This window comes from Phlebotomus papatasi, chromosome 1 (genome assembly GCF_024763615.1).
Source record: "Phlebotomus papatasi isolate M1 chromosome 1, Ppap_2.1, whole genome shotgun sequence".
NCBI lineage: Eukaryota > Metazoa > Arthropoda > Insecta > Diptera > Psychodidae > Phlebotomus > Phlebotomus papatasi.
The window spans coordinates 110,835,775-110,852,018 of NC_077222.1; the positions used below are offsets into that span (position 1 = coordinate 110,835,775).

Below are 16,244 nucleotides of genomic sequence, written 5' to 3' on the forward strand. Positions count from 1 at the left end.
TAGATGATGTTCGCATCATTTAACATTTACTGGTTCCCAATCGATTTAATCCGTTTGACGTCAATTTACAAAAATCATGCGTATTTTAGTACATTACTGTTCTTAAGTGCTTCTGCATTAACGACTTTTCTTTGTGTTGGGTCCTGTATCGACTGTTTCCGTGAGTCCTCGACGTGTTCTAAAACCACCAAACAGTTGTGACAGCAACGAACATAACGAAAAGTCGATAATGCAGAAGCACTTGAAAATAGTAAAGTGCTAAAAAACATGTTCATTTTGAAATTTTGTCCATACTTGTCAATTCTGAATTTCAAGATTAGTGTTTATGTTGCTTTTTTATCATGGGACCCTTGTCCCAAATGGCTTGGAGCTCAATAAAGCCATTTTTAACCTCTCACAATGCTACAAAGCAGTGTAGTTTCAACAGCACAGAATCTCCTGTTTCTCTTTTTTTTCTTTTTATTTAATTGGGATTTTGTGTATTCAAAAATTCGAACATGTTCTTATAACTGGAATGTAGAATCTGAGAAAGAACTTTTCCACCGTTTTGCTCTAGAAGCTGGACACCAACGCTAAGACGGCGGTGGACGTTGAAAACTACACTGGATCTCATTAAAACGAAACTGTACTTCGAAAGCATTGTTGATGGATCAAAATAAAAAATGTTAAAAAATGGTAACCAGACATACTCCTCTCTCGATAAGTTCGAGCAGTCAAAAAGGTTTATAATGACGTGTTTTGTGTCCTTTATTTCCATGATGAAATGTTGAATTGGTTGAATTCAATGAAGACTCAACTCATATACAATTTCACAGTAATTTAAAATGTACATCATGTTTTTGAACAATTTATCGTGTTGTTAATAATCAATCTATTCCGTGAATGATTTATATCTCGTTTAAGCTACCGGATATTGATTTATTCATATAGTACAGCGGATTTATTAATGCTCTCTACATTTTTTTGTGTTGATTTTACCAGTTCCGCCAAAAAATTTTATGCATAATAAAACAATGTTGCAACATAACTTCAATAAATGTTCTTTTGAAGAAAAAAAAAACACTTTACGAAAAGTAGATGAACAAGTTTTGCGTTAGGATGATGAAGAGTGTATTGTGAAGGTGGAAACTTTTCCACAGAGAAAATTTGAATTACACCCTCAATTTGAGCATATGGAAAAGGTATATTTATCACCGCATACACTCCTTTTGCTTCCTGTACTACCTGTAGCGTGTATGTTTGCATTAGGAATTCCTTTAATAAACATGTTCTTGTGCTTTTTGTCATGCTAAAAGGGGAAGGTGTGAAAAAATGTATGAAATTAATTAACTGAGAATATGATGATGACCGATACAGTTCATTTTAGACAGAAGTATAACAAGGAGAAGGTTCCCATATAGTACTATTAAATTATGGGTGTTTCTATTAAAATAGCTCAGTCCGAGGAACTTGAAATACCAAGTATGTAGGTCAAAATATGAATACCAAAAAATATCTCATGTTATCTAATTTTCCTGACTCACGTTTACTTTTTCAATTTGAATATCTTCCTCCATCAAATTATCCCATTAGCAATTACATTGTTCAACAATTTTTCTTTGCACTCATGAAAATTGTTTATCTTCATCATACCACACACTCTATTTGAAGAGACAAAAAAATTTAATTATGTGCACACGAAAGCATCACTAAAAGACTTACTTTTTGCCGAGAGTAGCACTTCTACGGAAAGTTTGGCAGCTGAAAAAATTTTTATGAATTTTTAAGACTAATGAAAAATTCTGCCGACTAATCTTGGTTTATGGCGGAAGTCAGGAAATGTATAAAATGTTTTATTTTTGCATGAAAAAAAAAACAAAATGAAATTATACATTGAGTAAATATTTAACTTTTATGTCTATTTATATTAACAATTTTTTCTCCCTCGCTATGCTCTCCATTTGGCTAGAAAAAAAAATTAAAGCAAATGACTTTTCGATGGATTTAAGTGCTTCCGTTCCATCGATGAACCTACATAATAATAGGTAGAATTTATATCTGCTCAATTCAATGTTGGGGGTCTCTAAGAAACCTAAATGATGAAAAGATAAGCTCTGGGGAGAGTCTTACTTTAACACTTGCTAATAAAATGACTTGCTTTAGATTTTATTGGCAATATTTCTTTCGTCTGCATTTTGAAATATATCTCGCATATCTTGGAATATCAATATTTCTGATATGATATATTCAGGATGTAATAGAGCAATAAAATGCCTCCTAAATCCATTCACCATGCTGCATCACCGCAGAACCTCATTCGACCCAGAACGCTCCTTTAGGACAACAGTGGCACAATTCCTAAGTCAAAAACTTAGGGTAAGATGGGGTAATTTGGAATCATATCCAATTTGGAACTTTGAGAATTCCTAACAGTTCTAGATGATAAAAGGAAAAAAACAAGGAAGAAGTAACTCTCGAGTGTAAAGCCTTGTACTTCTCCGTGGCTTTCGTTTTCTCTTTGACCACCTGAAACAGTGAGAAAATTTCAAGATTTCAAAATAGACATTATTCCGAATTACCCCATGTTACCTTACACGTGCTGGGTTACGGATCACTATTTGGAATTATCTCTCTGGTCCTTTAAGATACAGCGGAATCATGAGTACGTTACGGTGCCCATTTCTAGTGAAAGAGGTTTTAAGAAAAACCTATGTAAATATTTTTTAAAAATTTAGTTGTTAATTCCATTACATTCGGAATAAAAGCATTAACAGTAAAGAGTAAAATACCAAAGCATTAAAGGTCTTTCATCGTGAAAAGTCACTAAGCGGTCGATACCGTAGGTGCGGGTGACTTTAGACCATGCTTTTCAATAATTGAGCTTGAACCGTCCGAAGGTAGCGTCCTTTCCCCTGCTTTTATTGTCTTTATAAATTTTTTTGTTGATCCATGTTAAAATTTATTAGTTTTTCTCAAAAACGATTTTGCCTTATTTGTAGACCTTAGGAAGAGAAGAGGGGTCCAGGAATTCCCGATGAAACCGGTCAAAACCCGTGCTTCAATTCAACACCAGAAAGTGATCGAACCATATCCAAAATCTTTTGTTGAATATTTTGAATCTTCTAAACAGTCTAAAATCATTCAATTTGTATTAAAAATGGATTTATGGTGGTTTTTTAAAGAAACTATTTAAAATCTAATTGAAAAGCTTCAAATTAATTTCTTATAAGGACTTTGGGACGCTTTTTGATCAATTTTTCTCTTGGAAAGCTACAATGTTATTGTTGCGCACTTGCTTTGAGGCATACCCTGCCTAGGGGATGTGGTACGGCGCTCTTTAGGGGTTGAGTGCCGTGCATTATTGAGTTTTACAATTACCCCTATAATTCATGTGAGCAACTCATACTCACAGCGAAGTAAGTCGAGTATATGTGCTTTCATAGTTGAGTTTGAGTTTGAGCTTGGGTTTACCATCCGCGCTCGAGTGAGTGGAAAAGGCAGCAACTATCCTGCTTGCGCATCTTTCACCCTATCACCAGATAGAGCGCGAATTCCCTCCTCTGTGCGCTTTTAAGCTGCACGAGATTCCGTGAATTATTTCTGTCAGTGAGAAGTAAAAAAAGTGTTTGTGAGGTTAAACTCTCTGGCCTTTGTTTTTCTCCCTGCCGTCGTGGTCTCCGGTCAAATCCGCAACATTATTTAGAAAGAGTTGTTGGGAAATTTATCAAACTTTCTAGATCTGCCTAAAGTAATCAAAATTGGTTTATTATTGATTTTTTGAAAAAAAAAACTGCATAAGGAATGCATTTGAGACTCTTAAGAGCATTACAACTCATTTTTCACCCCTCGAACTTCACAGAGCTAACTATACATATAACACCTTGATTTTGAGGCATTTTAGTAGAATTTTTGAAATCTTAGGTTTTAAGTTTTTTGACATTATAAAAAGGTATTGACATTATAAAAAGTACTCGATAAAACTTGGAAAACAACTGAGTTTTTTTTTGGAGAAGACAAAACATTTAACTTGACGCTTTGTTTCAAACCTCCCCGTTGTGGGGCTGTATGGGACGCAAAATGGGATGTTTGAGACTCGTTTTTTCTCGCATAATTTGCATTATTGGAGCACGTTAATTAATTTTAAATACTAGATTAAAAATATTTCTGATAGAAATAAAACTGTTTAATCTTTTATTTCATACTTAGAAATTAATATCAATTTTATGTGTACAGTAGAGTCATTTATTGTCAATCATGCATTTATTGTAATCATGATCATCAAATTCCTTAGGCGAATAGATTTTCTTGCAATTCTTAGTTTTGAACTCATTGACGAAGTCCTATTTGATTTTGCGATAACTGCATTGTACCTGTTTTTTCCTTATTTCCCTGAATAAGCCCTCGCCTTTTCTGGAGAACTCGTGAGAGTTGTAGAGAATATTGTTCGAGAAATTTTCATGAAATAGTTTTTGACAAGATTGGGCAAAAGTCTCCCGGTCTCCCCTAGATATCGCAACCATTAGTATTCTTTTATTTCTTTGTCTTTCAATTCCAAGATACTATTTGTGGCTGGAATTGTGCCACTGTATTATAAAATGAGCAATATGAAATTCCCAACTACTTGCGTTTAGTTTAATGAACTTCTCAAACTATGGAAGGGAATTCTGTGTGAATGGAGCGAAATGTTATCAAAACATATGGCAACCTCGCACCCAGACAAAACCCTATACCCCTTAGTACAACCGCCCACTTTAATTACGAAAACATGACCAACAAAGCGTACTTAACATTATCGATTGACTCTGTATCAGAGAGTAAGGCGCACCTAGTAAAATTTGGCACTTTCATTGCGTTTTCTGCTGGGAAAACACATCACATTGCCACCCTTCGGGATCACGCATTAAGTATACATCTTCGAACACCCCATTATGCTCATCACTCTCGAGCATCAGACACCATTAATGAGGGGTCCAAGAGTTGGTTAGGGGGATGAGTGGGCGCCGGGGGTGGCACTTGGCGACACAAAAACGCTCTGAAAAATTGTTAGGTTGGGGGCAGGATGGTTGTTTTGATGATACCACCATCAGTCAATCTTGGGTTATTGACGGGATTGACAGCTTTTTTGGAGGAGACTGAGATAGAAGAGAGTCTGGCATTTAGAGGCGACTAAACGCAGGGAGCAAGAATCTACCAGCACAAAGCCCGCTGGATAAAATTCATTAATGATCCTGTCTGGAGAAAATTCTCATCAAAATAAATAACTTCTATAGTAATTTCCTGAGGGCGGATTCAGCCGACTCTAGTAAGAATTGTCATAAGGGAACTGGTATTGTTGTCAGATTAGAATAGAGTCAAAAGGTTTCATGTAAACGATTTAGCTAAGCCGACTGCCCTTAGCTAAATCTCTGTGAATTAACAATTGTCATTTTGTATTGTAACCATATTTCTGTTTTATTTTTATCTCCTGACTATTCTCACTAAATTTGTTCATATGACAATTCTCACATGGATGTTGAATCCGCCCCTTGGCGTTATGAACCTTCATTTATGGCCAGACCACATCACTTTTAACCACAATAGTGCTTAGTTTTGTGGCTTTTGAATTGCAATACCAAAGGAACTTATTAAAATGCCTCATGTGTGATTATGGTTGCATGAGAAAATTGCTTTCCATTAATTAGATGGGGATAATCATACACTTTAGTTTAAGAGTTAAATAGGAATACACTCGAGTATTTAGGCTAATATTCTACAATTCTAATTTAATTAGGGGAGACCGGGGAGGTTTGGGACACTTTTTCATGTTTTGACTTTGAGACAGTATTCTAAAAAATCACGTTAGTGTATTACAATTTTATGCGGTCTCTATAGGATACTTATGGGTATTGACTTTATAAAAAGTACTCGATAGAACTTGGAAAACAATTGAGTTTTCTTGGAGAAGATAAAACATTTAACTTGACGCTTTGTTCCAAACCTCCCCGATGTGGGGCAGTATGGGAAGCAAAAGGGGATGTTTGGGACGCGTTTTCTCTCGCATAATTTGCATTATTAGAATACGGTAATTAATTTTAAATACCAGATTAAAAATATTTGTGATAGAAATAAAAATGTTTCATCTTTTATTTACACTTAGAAATTAATATTAATTTTATTTGTACAGTAGAGTCATTTATTGTCAATAAATTATTTAAAGTATTTTCTTCCTATTTTCCATCTACCTTTCTTTGCTTTTTTTATTCTAAGTATTGCAATCATGATCATCAGATTCCTAACACGAGTAGATTTTCTTGCAACTTTTAGTTTTGAACTCATTGACGGATTCCTGTTTGATTTTACGACAACTGCATGTTACCTGCTTTTTCCTTATTTCTGTGGAAAAACGAGAGCTTTGTCTTGCCTTTTCTGGAAAACTTGTGAGAATTGTAGAGTATATTGCTCGAAAAATTTTCGAGAAAATAGTTTTTAACGGGATTAAGCAAAGGTCGAATATCCTTTGGAGAATAAATTATTGATTCCCTAGACATTGATAGTTTAATTGTCCCTGTAGACAACTTGCTCAACTGGTAAAGTTTTCACAAGATGAAGATTTCCAGTAGAAACTCGGCATTACTCTCAATTTTGACAATAAAAAATTACACTCCACCTACAATCTTGTCAAAAATCAATGTCCAATTCATCCCCTTTCAGGTGTCCCAAACATCCCCGCGGGTAGTTTTGGAATTTAAAACTTTTAAGTAAAAAACAAGAGCGTATAATCTTTTGAAACTTTTATAAAAATATGTTCCCAGATTATACTGCTAGCTAATGAGATAAAAAAGTTTTTATTATATATAGCTGATTTAAAATACAAAGAATAAAACTGAGAAATCAAAAAATACAACTTTTGTCAATTTTTAAGAAAGTGTTCATAGAATTAAAACAATAAAACTGAGGATATCCATTCTTTTAGTCAAGATACAACTTAATATTGCTTACGATTGAGTAGTGATTAAATTCCATTTACTTTAAAAATTAATGAAAAAATCACCTTGTCCCACACTACCCCTATCGCACACCTCCCCGGTCTCCCCTATTAAATACACAATAAAAAAATAAGCATTTTGTAATCAACCCTTATACTGAATTTTTGAAAAATTTGCACACTTCTTAGATATCATTGAACATTTTCGCATATTAAACCCATAAAACCTTTTCCAATTGAGGTTTTTTTGAGAAAAAAAAACAAAAATTCAGATTTCGAGTAATAGAGGAAAGTTCGCTACCTTCGGACTACTTTAAGCTTAGGACAACTCTTTTTTTTTCAATATATTCTTAATGAATTCAACGCATTATAATTTAGAATTTCCTGATAGGATCCATGAGTCAATTCAATCAGGAACATTGAAAAAAAATGAGTCGTCCGAATCTTGAGTCGTCTAAAGTTAGCGCGCTTTCCCCTATTGGCCACCTCAAAGCTCATCGAAAATTCTTGGTCTTTGCTAAAAATCAAAATCGCCGATAAGAGGAACCTCATTGTTTGAAGGATTTGAAGGAGACCATAACCTCCAAAGATTAGGAGGTTGCTGAATTATCTTGCCAAGACCGGTGAAATATTAGATATTAGTGTATACCGTAACAAACTTTTGATATGAAATGTTACATAATTTTTAAGTTCATTTTATTAGTAATAAGCACTTCAAATTTTGTTTTACAAATTTATATTTAGAAAAAGTAATAAACTGTAATGGAATCATAAACTGGATTTTTAAAAATATTTACAATAGTTCTTTTAGACCCTCTTTAACTAGAAATGAGCAATGTAATAAACTTATGGTTCTTACTGTAGTAAAAGTAGGGTTTGGCGCACTATCTTGGACGACTCTAGATTCTGATAACTAATTTTTCCCATGTTGTTAATTGATTTAACACTAAATCTACCGACCGTTTTTGATCGTTTTTCGGTCAAATGACAAACCGGGATAGGGTAGGATACTCAACAAATTTTATTTCGAAAAGAGCAAAAAATTAAAATCTAAATATTTAAAAATATATTACAGGCTTATTTTGAGAAATTCATAAAGTTTGATAGTGACATTGTACCGTTTAAATATGTATTAATCTTAAACCGGTCAATTTGACCGGTTTTTGGTAGGTTTAGTGTTAACTCATGGCGCTTTTCAGGAAATTTATGGAAAATTGGATTAGCTATTATTAAAATATAATATTACAATGGGCCCAATTCATTTAAAACACATTGAAGAAAATTAATTGTTCGAAGCTTAAGTCGTCCGAAGTTAGCGCATTTTCCTCTAATGCTTACTATCTCGATGATCATGTTTTAAAAACTAAACTTTCAAATCTTTATCTATAGTGTGGAGTAACCACTTATTGCCACTTTTAGGAATATGTGTAATTAACTGTATTATAACTTTTGACCCCTTATTATCAGATAACTCAAATTTGACACAAAGTTACTTAGTTATATTGGCTCTAGATTCATCGAAACAATAGTCCTACAATTCAACGCGGGAGTAGGGGAGACTGGGGCAAAATTTGTCAAAACGAAAATTTCAATATTCACTATTTTCTAAAATAAAAGAGACTGAGGCTTGAAATTTTTATTTAATATATAGTCTTCATGAACCTTCTTAAACTTACAAAGTTTCAAGGGATTCGAAGAAGGATTATGTAGAATAAAAAATAATGAAATTTTAAGCCCTATTTTTGGAATATATTTAGCTTACAGAAAATATCAATACTGATGAGCTCAATTTAAGCATATTTCTCGTTAAGATAAAGAAAAATTATCTTCGACAAAATTGTAGAGGAATAAATTTCCTATAAAAATATGTCTATTTGATATTTTAAAACGTCACAAATTATCCGAAGACTGTCAAAATTTGCCCCAGCAATTTTGAGAGTCTCCACAAAATCGACTTTTAGAAAATGATTCGAAAATCACATTTCTTTCGAGATAGAGGAAAATAGTCTTCTGCAATGTTGTAGAGCAGTAAATTTTCTATAAGAATATGCTCATTATAAAACGTTTAAGTTTTCTAAGAGCTCTTGAAAGAATTAAATATGCGTTTTGACAAGTTTTGCTCCAATCTCCCCTACCTATAAAAACTGATTTTTATTAAAAATGCAAAAAAAGCCACTTCGTCGCCACTTTTTACCACTTTTCGCCAGCTCTGTAATCACTTCCCGCCACCCACTTGGAAAGGTTCAAACTCGATTATTTAAAAGCATTTCACATTAAATGATTTTTCTTCACCTTTATATGAGAAATCAAATTATTATTTCAAATTATTGAGAAACTATGGCGACAAGTGGTGAATCAATTTTAGAATATTACCACTTTCCGCCATGGCTCATTTTTACATGAAAATAATATAAAATGAAACATTAACTAACTAAATACAAATCTTATGTATTCGCCAAATGTAATTAAATGTTCAATAGACAAATTATTTATTCAAAATTTAAATTTTGTTCAATAAAAGCTTCATGACACTTACTATATTTGATAAGAAATATTGGATTTGATGCACTTGCTTAAAATATTCCTCTAAAAATGCTCAAACATTTAAATTCAAAACACAGAAAATAGTGTTTTTCCACTCTATAAGTAACAGCAGTAGAGATACAAATTATATTATGGCTAATTTATTTCACAAATAATGGAAAATTTGCGATTTCAATATAAGTGGCGAAAAGTGGGGCACTGGCGAGAAGTGGTGATTTCACCCTACAAGAAATTGTTACCTTTTATAGCTCAGGGGCATTTTTATTAGATCACGGAATACCAAAAACAATCCTAATCAAAATGTTTTATAGCCATTTTTTGTTAATATTTCAATGACACAAAAATAAATATTGTGCACATAAAAGACTGTTGTTCAAAAATTTTTGTGACACAATCTGTATTTCGTCAGTGCTTTTCTGTTGTTTTTAATCAAACTAAAAATGTGTAGTATCACAAAAATGCCATTGGCACGCAAAATTCAATATTTTTGTGCAATTTGTAACCTTACTTTCTTGCTAAGAAAAAAAAGCTTTTAATACAATATTTAAGTAAAGCTAAATATGTTTCTGACTGCCTCATCAAATTCAGTTTGAAAGTTTCAACTAAAAAAACAGCTTGAAAGTTCTTCTTCCTTTAGCTTTTTTTCCTCCACAATATATTCTGATTGACATCATAATTTTATCATTTCTGTCAATAAATCACATCCTGAGTGCATAGATTGTATTTCAATATTACCCCCTTTTATATTTTCTTAAAATGTCAGACGTGATAAAATTTATTCTCTCTAAGTTGCTATAAATTTCTTTTCGACCTTCTTTTTTTTTGCAGGTGATACTAGTTCTTAAAAGCATTGGACTGTACAACGCAGATACGGATTTAAAAATATCTCTTCAAATTGCCGCTCATGTGCTAGCATATATAAGTTCCTGTATCAATCCTGTGCTATATGCATTTCTCTCTGAGAATTTCCGAAAAGCATTTCGAAAGGTATGCATAGAAATTTTGTATTTGTATTTTTCTTGTGCTTTAATTGTTCAAATTCATGTTGATATTTCAATGGGATTGTTGTGTATACACAGAGTCATTTGCTGCAAATGAACAATTTATTTTGCGAAGAACCATTTTATGAAAAGCTGCAAATTGTCAAAGTTAAATAACAGAAAACAGATGAAAATGATAATAATCTGGCGTGTGTGCAATCATCACCAGTGGTGCCAAACTAAATAAATTTGCAATAGAAAACTTCGTGTGTATACAAACATTTTATCAAAATAAATTAAATACGGTCATGTATGCACGAGGGCTTTAATTAAGGAGTGCATATAAATGGGAAAAATTTATAACTAAGGGAAAACGATATGACAGACTTTAGTTTAAATATGATTTTTTAATGCTGCTGAATGAAATTAAATAGTTATCATTTTTTTTTAATATTTCAATAAAACATAGAAAAGATTTTTTTATGCTCAATAATTTGCAAATATATATTGCAATGAATATGAATATTTAATTGAGTAATGAATGAAATTGATGCAAAGTGCCCGAAGAGCTTCAGGCGAAAGATGGTGAAAAGTTTTTAATTAATCCATTACTCTGCCCAGGATAGAGTTTTCGACAATTCTTCTCATCTATAACATTTTCACAGTAATATTTCCTCCATAATAAAATGTTCAATATTGTGGAAATATGTTTGGTTAAAAATGTATTTACAGCAATTTATGTAGTAAAATGGAGCCATGCAAAAATTACATATCATTTATTGTTCAATTTAATGCTCCTATTTTACGCATTAAATCAATATTTATGATGTTGTTCTATTCATAACATACAGTGGCAACAATTCGATTAGGCACTCAACCATTCAAGAAATAGAGCACTCGATTTATGATGCAAATGTCTCGGGTTCGAACCCCCTTTGGGTCAACAGGATTTTTTCTGGCGTTATAATGTAAAATGTTGCAGGAAGAATTGGGGCAGCTTTGAAATAAGGCTTTGTTCTATTTTCAAATGATGAAATTATCATGAAATAATTTAGCTCAATAAACCAGTTGTACAGCTTAATTCCATTATTATAAAGCTTATTTCCATTTTATTTCCATTTTTCAGGATTTTAACAAAGTCAATATACCTCGCATCTTATTACAAATAAGATGACAATTATTGAAGAGAAAACTATGTAGGGAGAGGTGGGGCTAGATTGAAGAAACTATTTTTTCGCGCATTTCTAGAGCAAGCTGGGCCTAATCAAGAATTAAATTAAATTCACAATTATTTTGTGTATCAAATTTGCATTACGTGAAAGTTAAACTTCTTTTAGAAATACGGGAAAAAATATCATTTTCAATGTAGCCCCACATCTCCCTATTTTCATTTTGAGAAAGGAAGTTATTAGAGCAAAATTTGGAAAGGGGTGGGCGCTTAAAAACCAGTTGAACAGTTACGCTTCGTGTGCTAAAATCGAACTAATTTAGAGATTAACTCTCACACAAAATTAAGCAAAACTAAACTTTTATAGGTTAGGGGAGACTGGGGCAAAAAGTCACAAATCGAAAAATTCAAAATTCAATATCCTCCAAGGTAAAAAAGATAGCGACTCAATTTTTTTTTCTATAGATAGCCTCCATAGACCTTCTTCAATGTCGTAAGTTTCTTAGAATTCGAACAAAGAATTTAGAAAATAAAAAAATATCGAAATTATTAGCCATATTTTTGAAATATTTTCCTTGCAGAAGATAACAATTTTGACCTACTTATTTTCCAAAATTAATGCACTTTTGAATATTTTCTAAATAATTTCTATTTTTTGAATACGAATCGGCTATCTATTTTAGAATTTCACAAAAGTTCTTTTCTCCAGAAATCCTTTTATTAAAAATGGCCACTTGGGGTAAAAAGTAACAAAAGGTATAGAGCAAAAAGTAACAAAAAGCGAAGCAATTTCTGATGTCTCACGGCGAAAAGAAACGTCATTATCGTGTCTCGCCGCTTGTTGTTTGCATTGGTCAAACGATTTGCAGTTTTTTGTGTGTGTTTTTCTAAAATAGCTTGAAAAGCGCTTTTCTCGTTTTCTCACTTTTCTCACAGAGAAAACGGTGTTTTACAAAGGCGTAGATGAATAAATTTTCAATGAAAATATGTCCTCTAGGTATTTTTTTCAAATTTACGGAAGTTCGGAATGAAGCGAATCAAAATATGATAATACCCAATGTCTGGTACTATTTGCCCCAGCATTTTTGAGAATAGTCGCAAAATTACCTTTTAGAAATTGGCTCGATAAACGTATTTCCTTACAAAATAGAGGAAAATTACTTTAACAAAGTTGTAGAGCGGTAAATTTCCTATAAAACTGCGCTAATTAAAAATTTTTGAAGCGCTCGAGGAGCTTGTAAAAAAATGAAATATCCGTTTTGTGACTTTTTGCCCCAGTTTCCCCTATATAGTGTTATAGAAGCCAAATTCTTATAATATGCTTATAGTGTTCTCGGTTACATCTCTGAGAGTACCAAAAGTATACGCACTCTTAAGGAGCTTATATGAGTTCCCACCAGGAATTTCAAAACAATATCCTCATTACAAGTCTTATAAAGGCATTAAACGCATTAAAATACTTGTCAAAGTCTTAGTTCTATATAACGGTTTTCAGATTAGAGGTTTATCTTAGTTCACGAAGGTTTCAAAATTCTAAATACACATTAATTGTATTGGTTTTTAGAACTTTATAGATAATTTGCCCTCAATAATCTAATCCTAAATTAAATTCTCCAAAGAAGTCTTGAATGGTAGAAAATTAGAGCAAGTAAGCCATATGGCTAATCTCTAGATATGAAGCCTGTATAAGGCAGCTAGTTTTCTTCTTGGGCGTGAATCTCTTTATCAACTACAATTCTATCGTTCAAATTTTTAGTGTCTATATTTTTAAAAAAAAAGTAAAAAAAAAACGATTTAGCTTTAATTAATCTAATATTAGTGCTATCGTTTTTATACAATAAATGTAGTTTTCGTAATCTGTATGGGATTTAGAAGCATTCACTGTCCCTAATTGGATTGCTGCCACTGTATACATAATATGAATGTGCGAATTGATGTCTTGCCCAAAAAATACCTTATTCGGGAAATACTTTTCGATTTTATAAGTAATATCGTTTTCATAATAATTTTTGGTTTGAAAACAAAACATAACAAGTAATAAACCCAAATAACTCCACGGTAGCTGGGATTCTAGCAGAGAAATTTTCGAAATACGTGTAAATTCGATTTTAAATTGAGTTTATACATAATAAAATAAAATAAAATAAAATAAATCTTTCCATAAAGCTTCGTATAGGTATGACTTGTGTTCAAGCCAACCAATACTTTCTACCCTCCATGAAAAAATATCTCGTGATTTTGAATAAAATCTTTGATACTGTTATAACGTCATGTTAGTACTAAATCTATTACCTAAACAATATTTTATTTCATCACGAGGAAGCATCAATGATACAGGGAAGAGAATTCTAAGAATGTGAAAATAGAATATTTTGGCACAAAAGATTTCCTCATCCCTCTGTTATGATGATCATTCTATATATATTCACCTATATCTTGTTTACTGTATACTTTGTGCTATGTATGAGATACTCCCCACTCGTGGCACGCACCACCAGCAATACTGTAATACTAAAAGGATAATATTTCGTTGTTATTACAATTCTGACTCAACTGAGAATGAAGCATATGGAAATTTTAACCCCTTCATCGCAATCGCACTTTAAGAATGATATAATAAGGAGTGAAATGTGGCCTAAATTCTCTTGACGTGAGAACATTTTCTAATTAAATTAAACTACAGACAATTTTGTTTGATGCCCTGATATATTTGCATGGGAAGTATGAGTCAATTTTTGTATAATTAATTTCAACTCCACCCACAAACGATATATACATAAAATATGACGAAAATGTTTCTTGTATATCTGCAAATTTGCAAGAAGGAATAAAAAAAGACGGTAAAATATTCATTTGAATAATAAAATATTTTTCAAATAAAATTTCAGTACAGTGCTTTTTTTTTTTTGTGAATAAGTTCGAATTTCTTTTATTAAAAAGTTGAGGTCTATCCCCTTTAAATTGACATTTAGCCATTTGCAAGAAGGAGTATTTGGTTTAGCAACTTTTAAAGATCATTAGCCTAATTTAAAGTTTTATTGAGAAAGCCTAATATTTGCCCTTTTAATGACCAACAGCTGTTCCTATATTTTCAAACTTATTCCAAATAATTATGCTCTCCTATTAGAATTTATGAAGAAAATCTGCTGTTGGATAAATTGTAATCTGTAACATTGTTGCAAGAAAAATATATCAGTAATTCATTCAATTTCAGCGATAAATGGCACTTTTTTTAGAGTGTAACAAAATACATTTCATTTTCTTTTGCTTGGATTATTCAAAAGTATTACCATGCAAATGAACAGATTCCTATGTATACCACAGAACTTGAGATACAATTCTAAGAATGTAGAAAAGGACAACGCCGAAGAACACGTGTACTACCGTGTTCTGAAATGGTAAGCTACGATGAGAATATAATTAGCAAAATGATTCATATTCAGCATGGTACCACTTTTCCGCATAGAATTTACAATTTTTCCCGAGATACTCCTTTTTCTTGCAATCTCTTGGTATATCCACGAAACCCTCCAAGATGAAGTGTATAAAGCCTTGCAGCTATATAAATATTTCAGCATTTTTTCTGCTGATACTTCTTTTTTTTTCTTCCAAAAATAAAGTGGAAGGTTTTTTGTTATTTTATACACATTCCAGGTGGGTTACCGTACATATTGAGATCATAGTCTGTATATGATTCCGAAGCAATAAAACTGAAATTTATAAACAATTAAGGTACTACAAATATGTTTACCGTCTTCTTGGTCATTTTTACAGAATTGAAAGTAAGAGCAATTACACAGGGAAAATGTATTTCCTTCAAAATTTTAATCTCATATGAAAAAAAGTCTTCATTTTGTTTGTACAGTGAAAAAAAAAAGAAGGTGCGATTAGATAGACAGATAGATAGATTTATTCATCAGCAATGCTTATAAGGAACAACACAAGTACATTGTAATTATTAGCGGCCACCGCCGTCTTAGCGTTGATGACCAACCTCAGGACTGAAAACGGTGGAAAACTCCATCACAGGTTGCCAATCATCCTTGATTAACTTTTTTTCCTCATAACTTTAGCACTTTTTAGGTGTAAAAATATATCAACATTTTTTAATGTTAATGTTACACCTTTTTAAGGGTAAAATTAACATGAAAAAGGGTAACATTTACCCCTAATACACCTAAAAAGGGTAATATTTACACCGATTATGGATCAATATTGCAGGGTAAAATTAACATTTCCGTAATGTTATTTAAACTTTTTAGGATTTCTCTCAGTGTAAGTAACCGAATTAGAACTTAGTCATTTTATTATCATTTTATATTAATTAAGAGTTCATTAGCAATACTTTCAATATAAATGCAGATCTATTTCAAAATGAACTGTATGAAATTGAATGGGGTAAAATTCAATGAGGCGATTGTTTCAGGAAGATCAATCTGTTTGAATGAGTAATGAAGCTTTTCCAATGAGAAACACAATTATTTTCACTAATTGACAACCCGTCAATATTGGACTGACTTGTTTAACTTTCAACCACTATCACTTAGTGGTGGAAATGTGCCCATGGCAAACATTTGCCGTCAACATTGCCTCAGTTCATACAAACCAA

At 32.2% G+C, this 16,244-nt stretch overlaps 1 protein-coding gene across 1 annotated transcript in view; it reads left to right on the forward strand.

The window, feature by feature from the left end:
- The window catches only part of LOC129799276 (allatostatin-A receptor-like), a 149,484-nt gene that overhangs the window by 117,170 nt on the left and 16,070 nt on the right, over positions 1-16,244 (forward strand). The window contains exon 4 of the mRNA XM_055843022.1: positions 10,316-10,474. Coding sequence (XP_055698997.1) covers positions 10,316-10,474 — 159 coding nt within the window. The remainder of the gene's footprint in view (positions 1-10,315; positions 10,475-16,244) is intronic.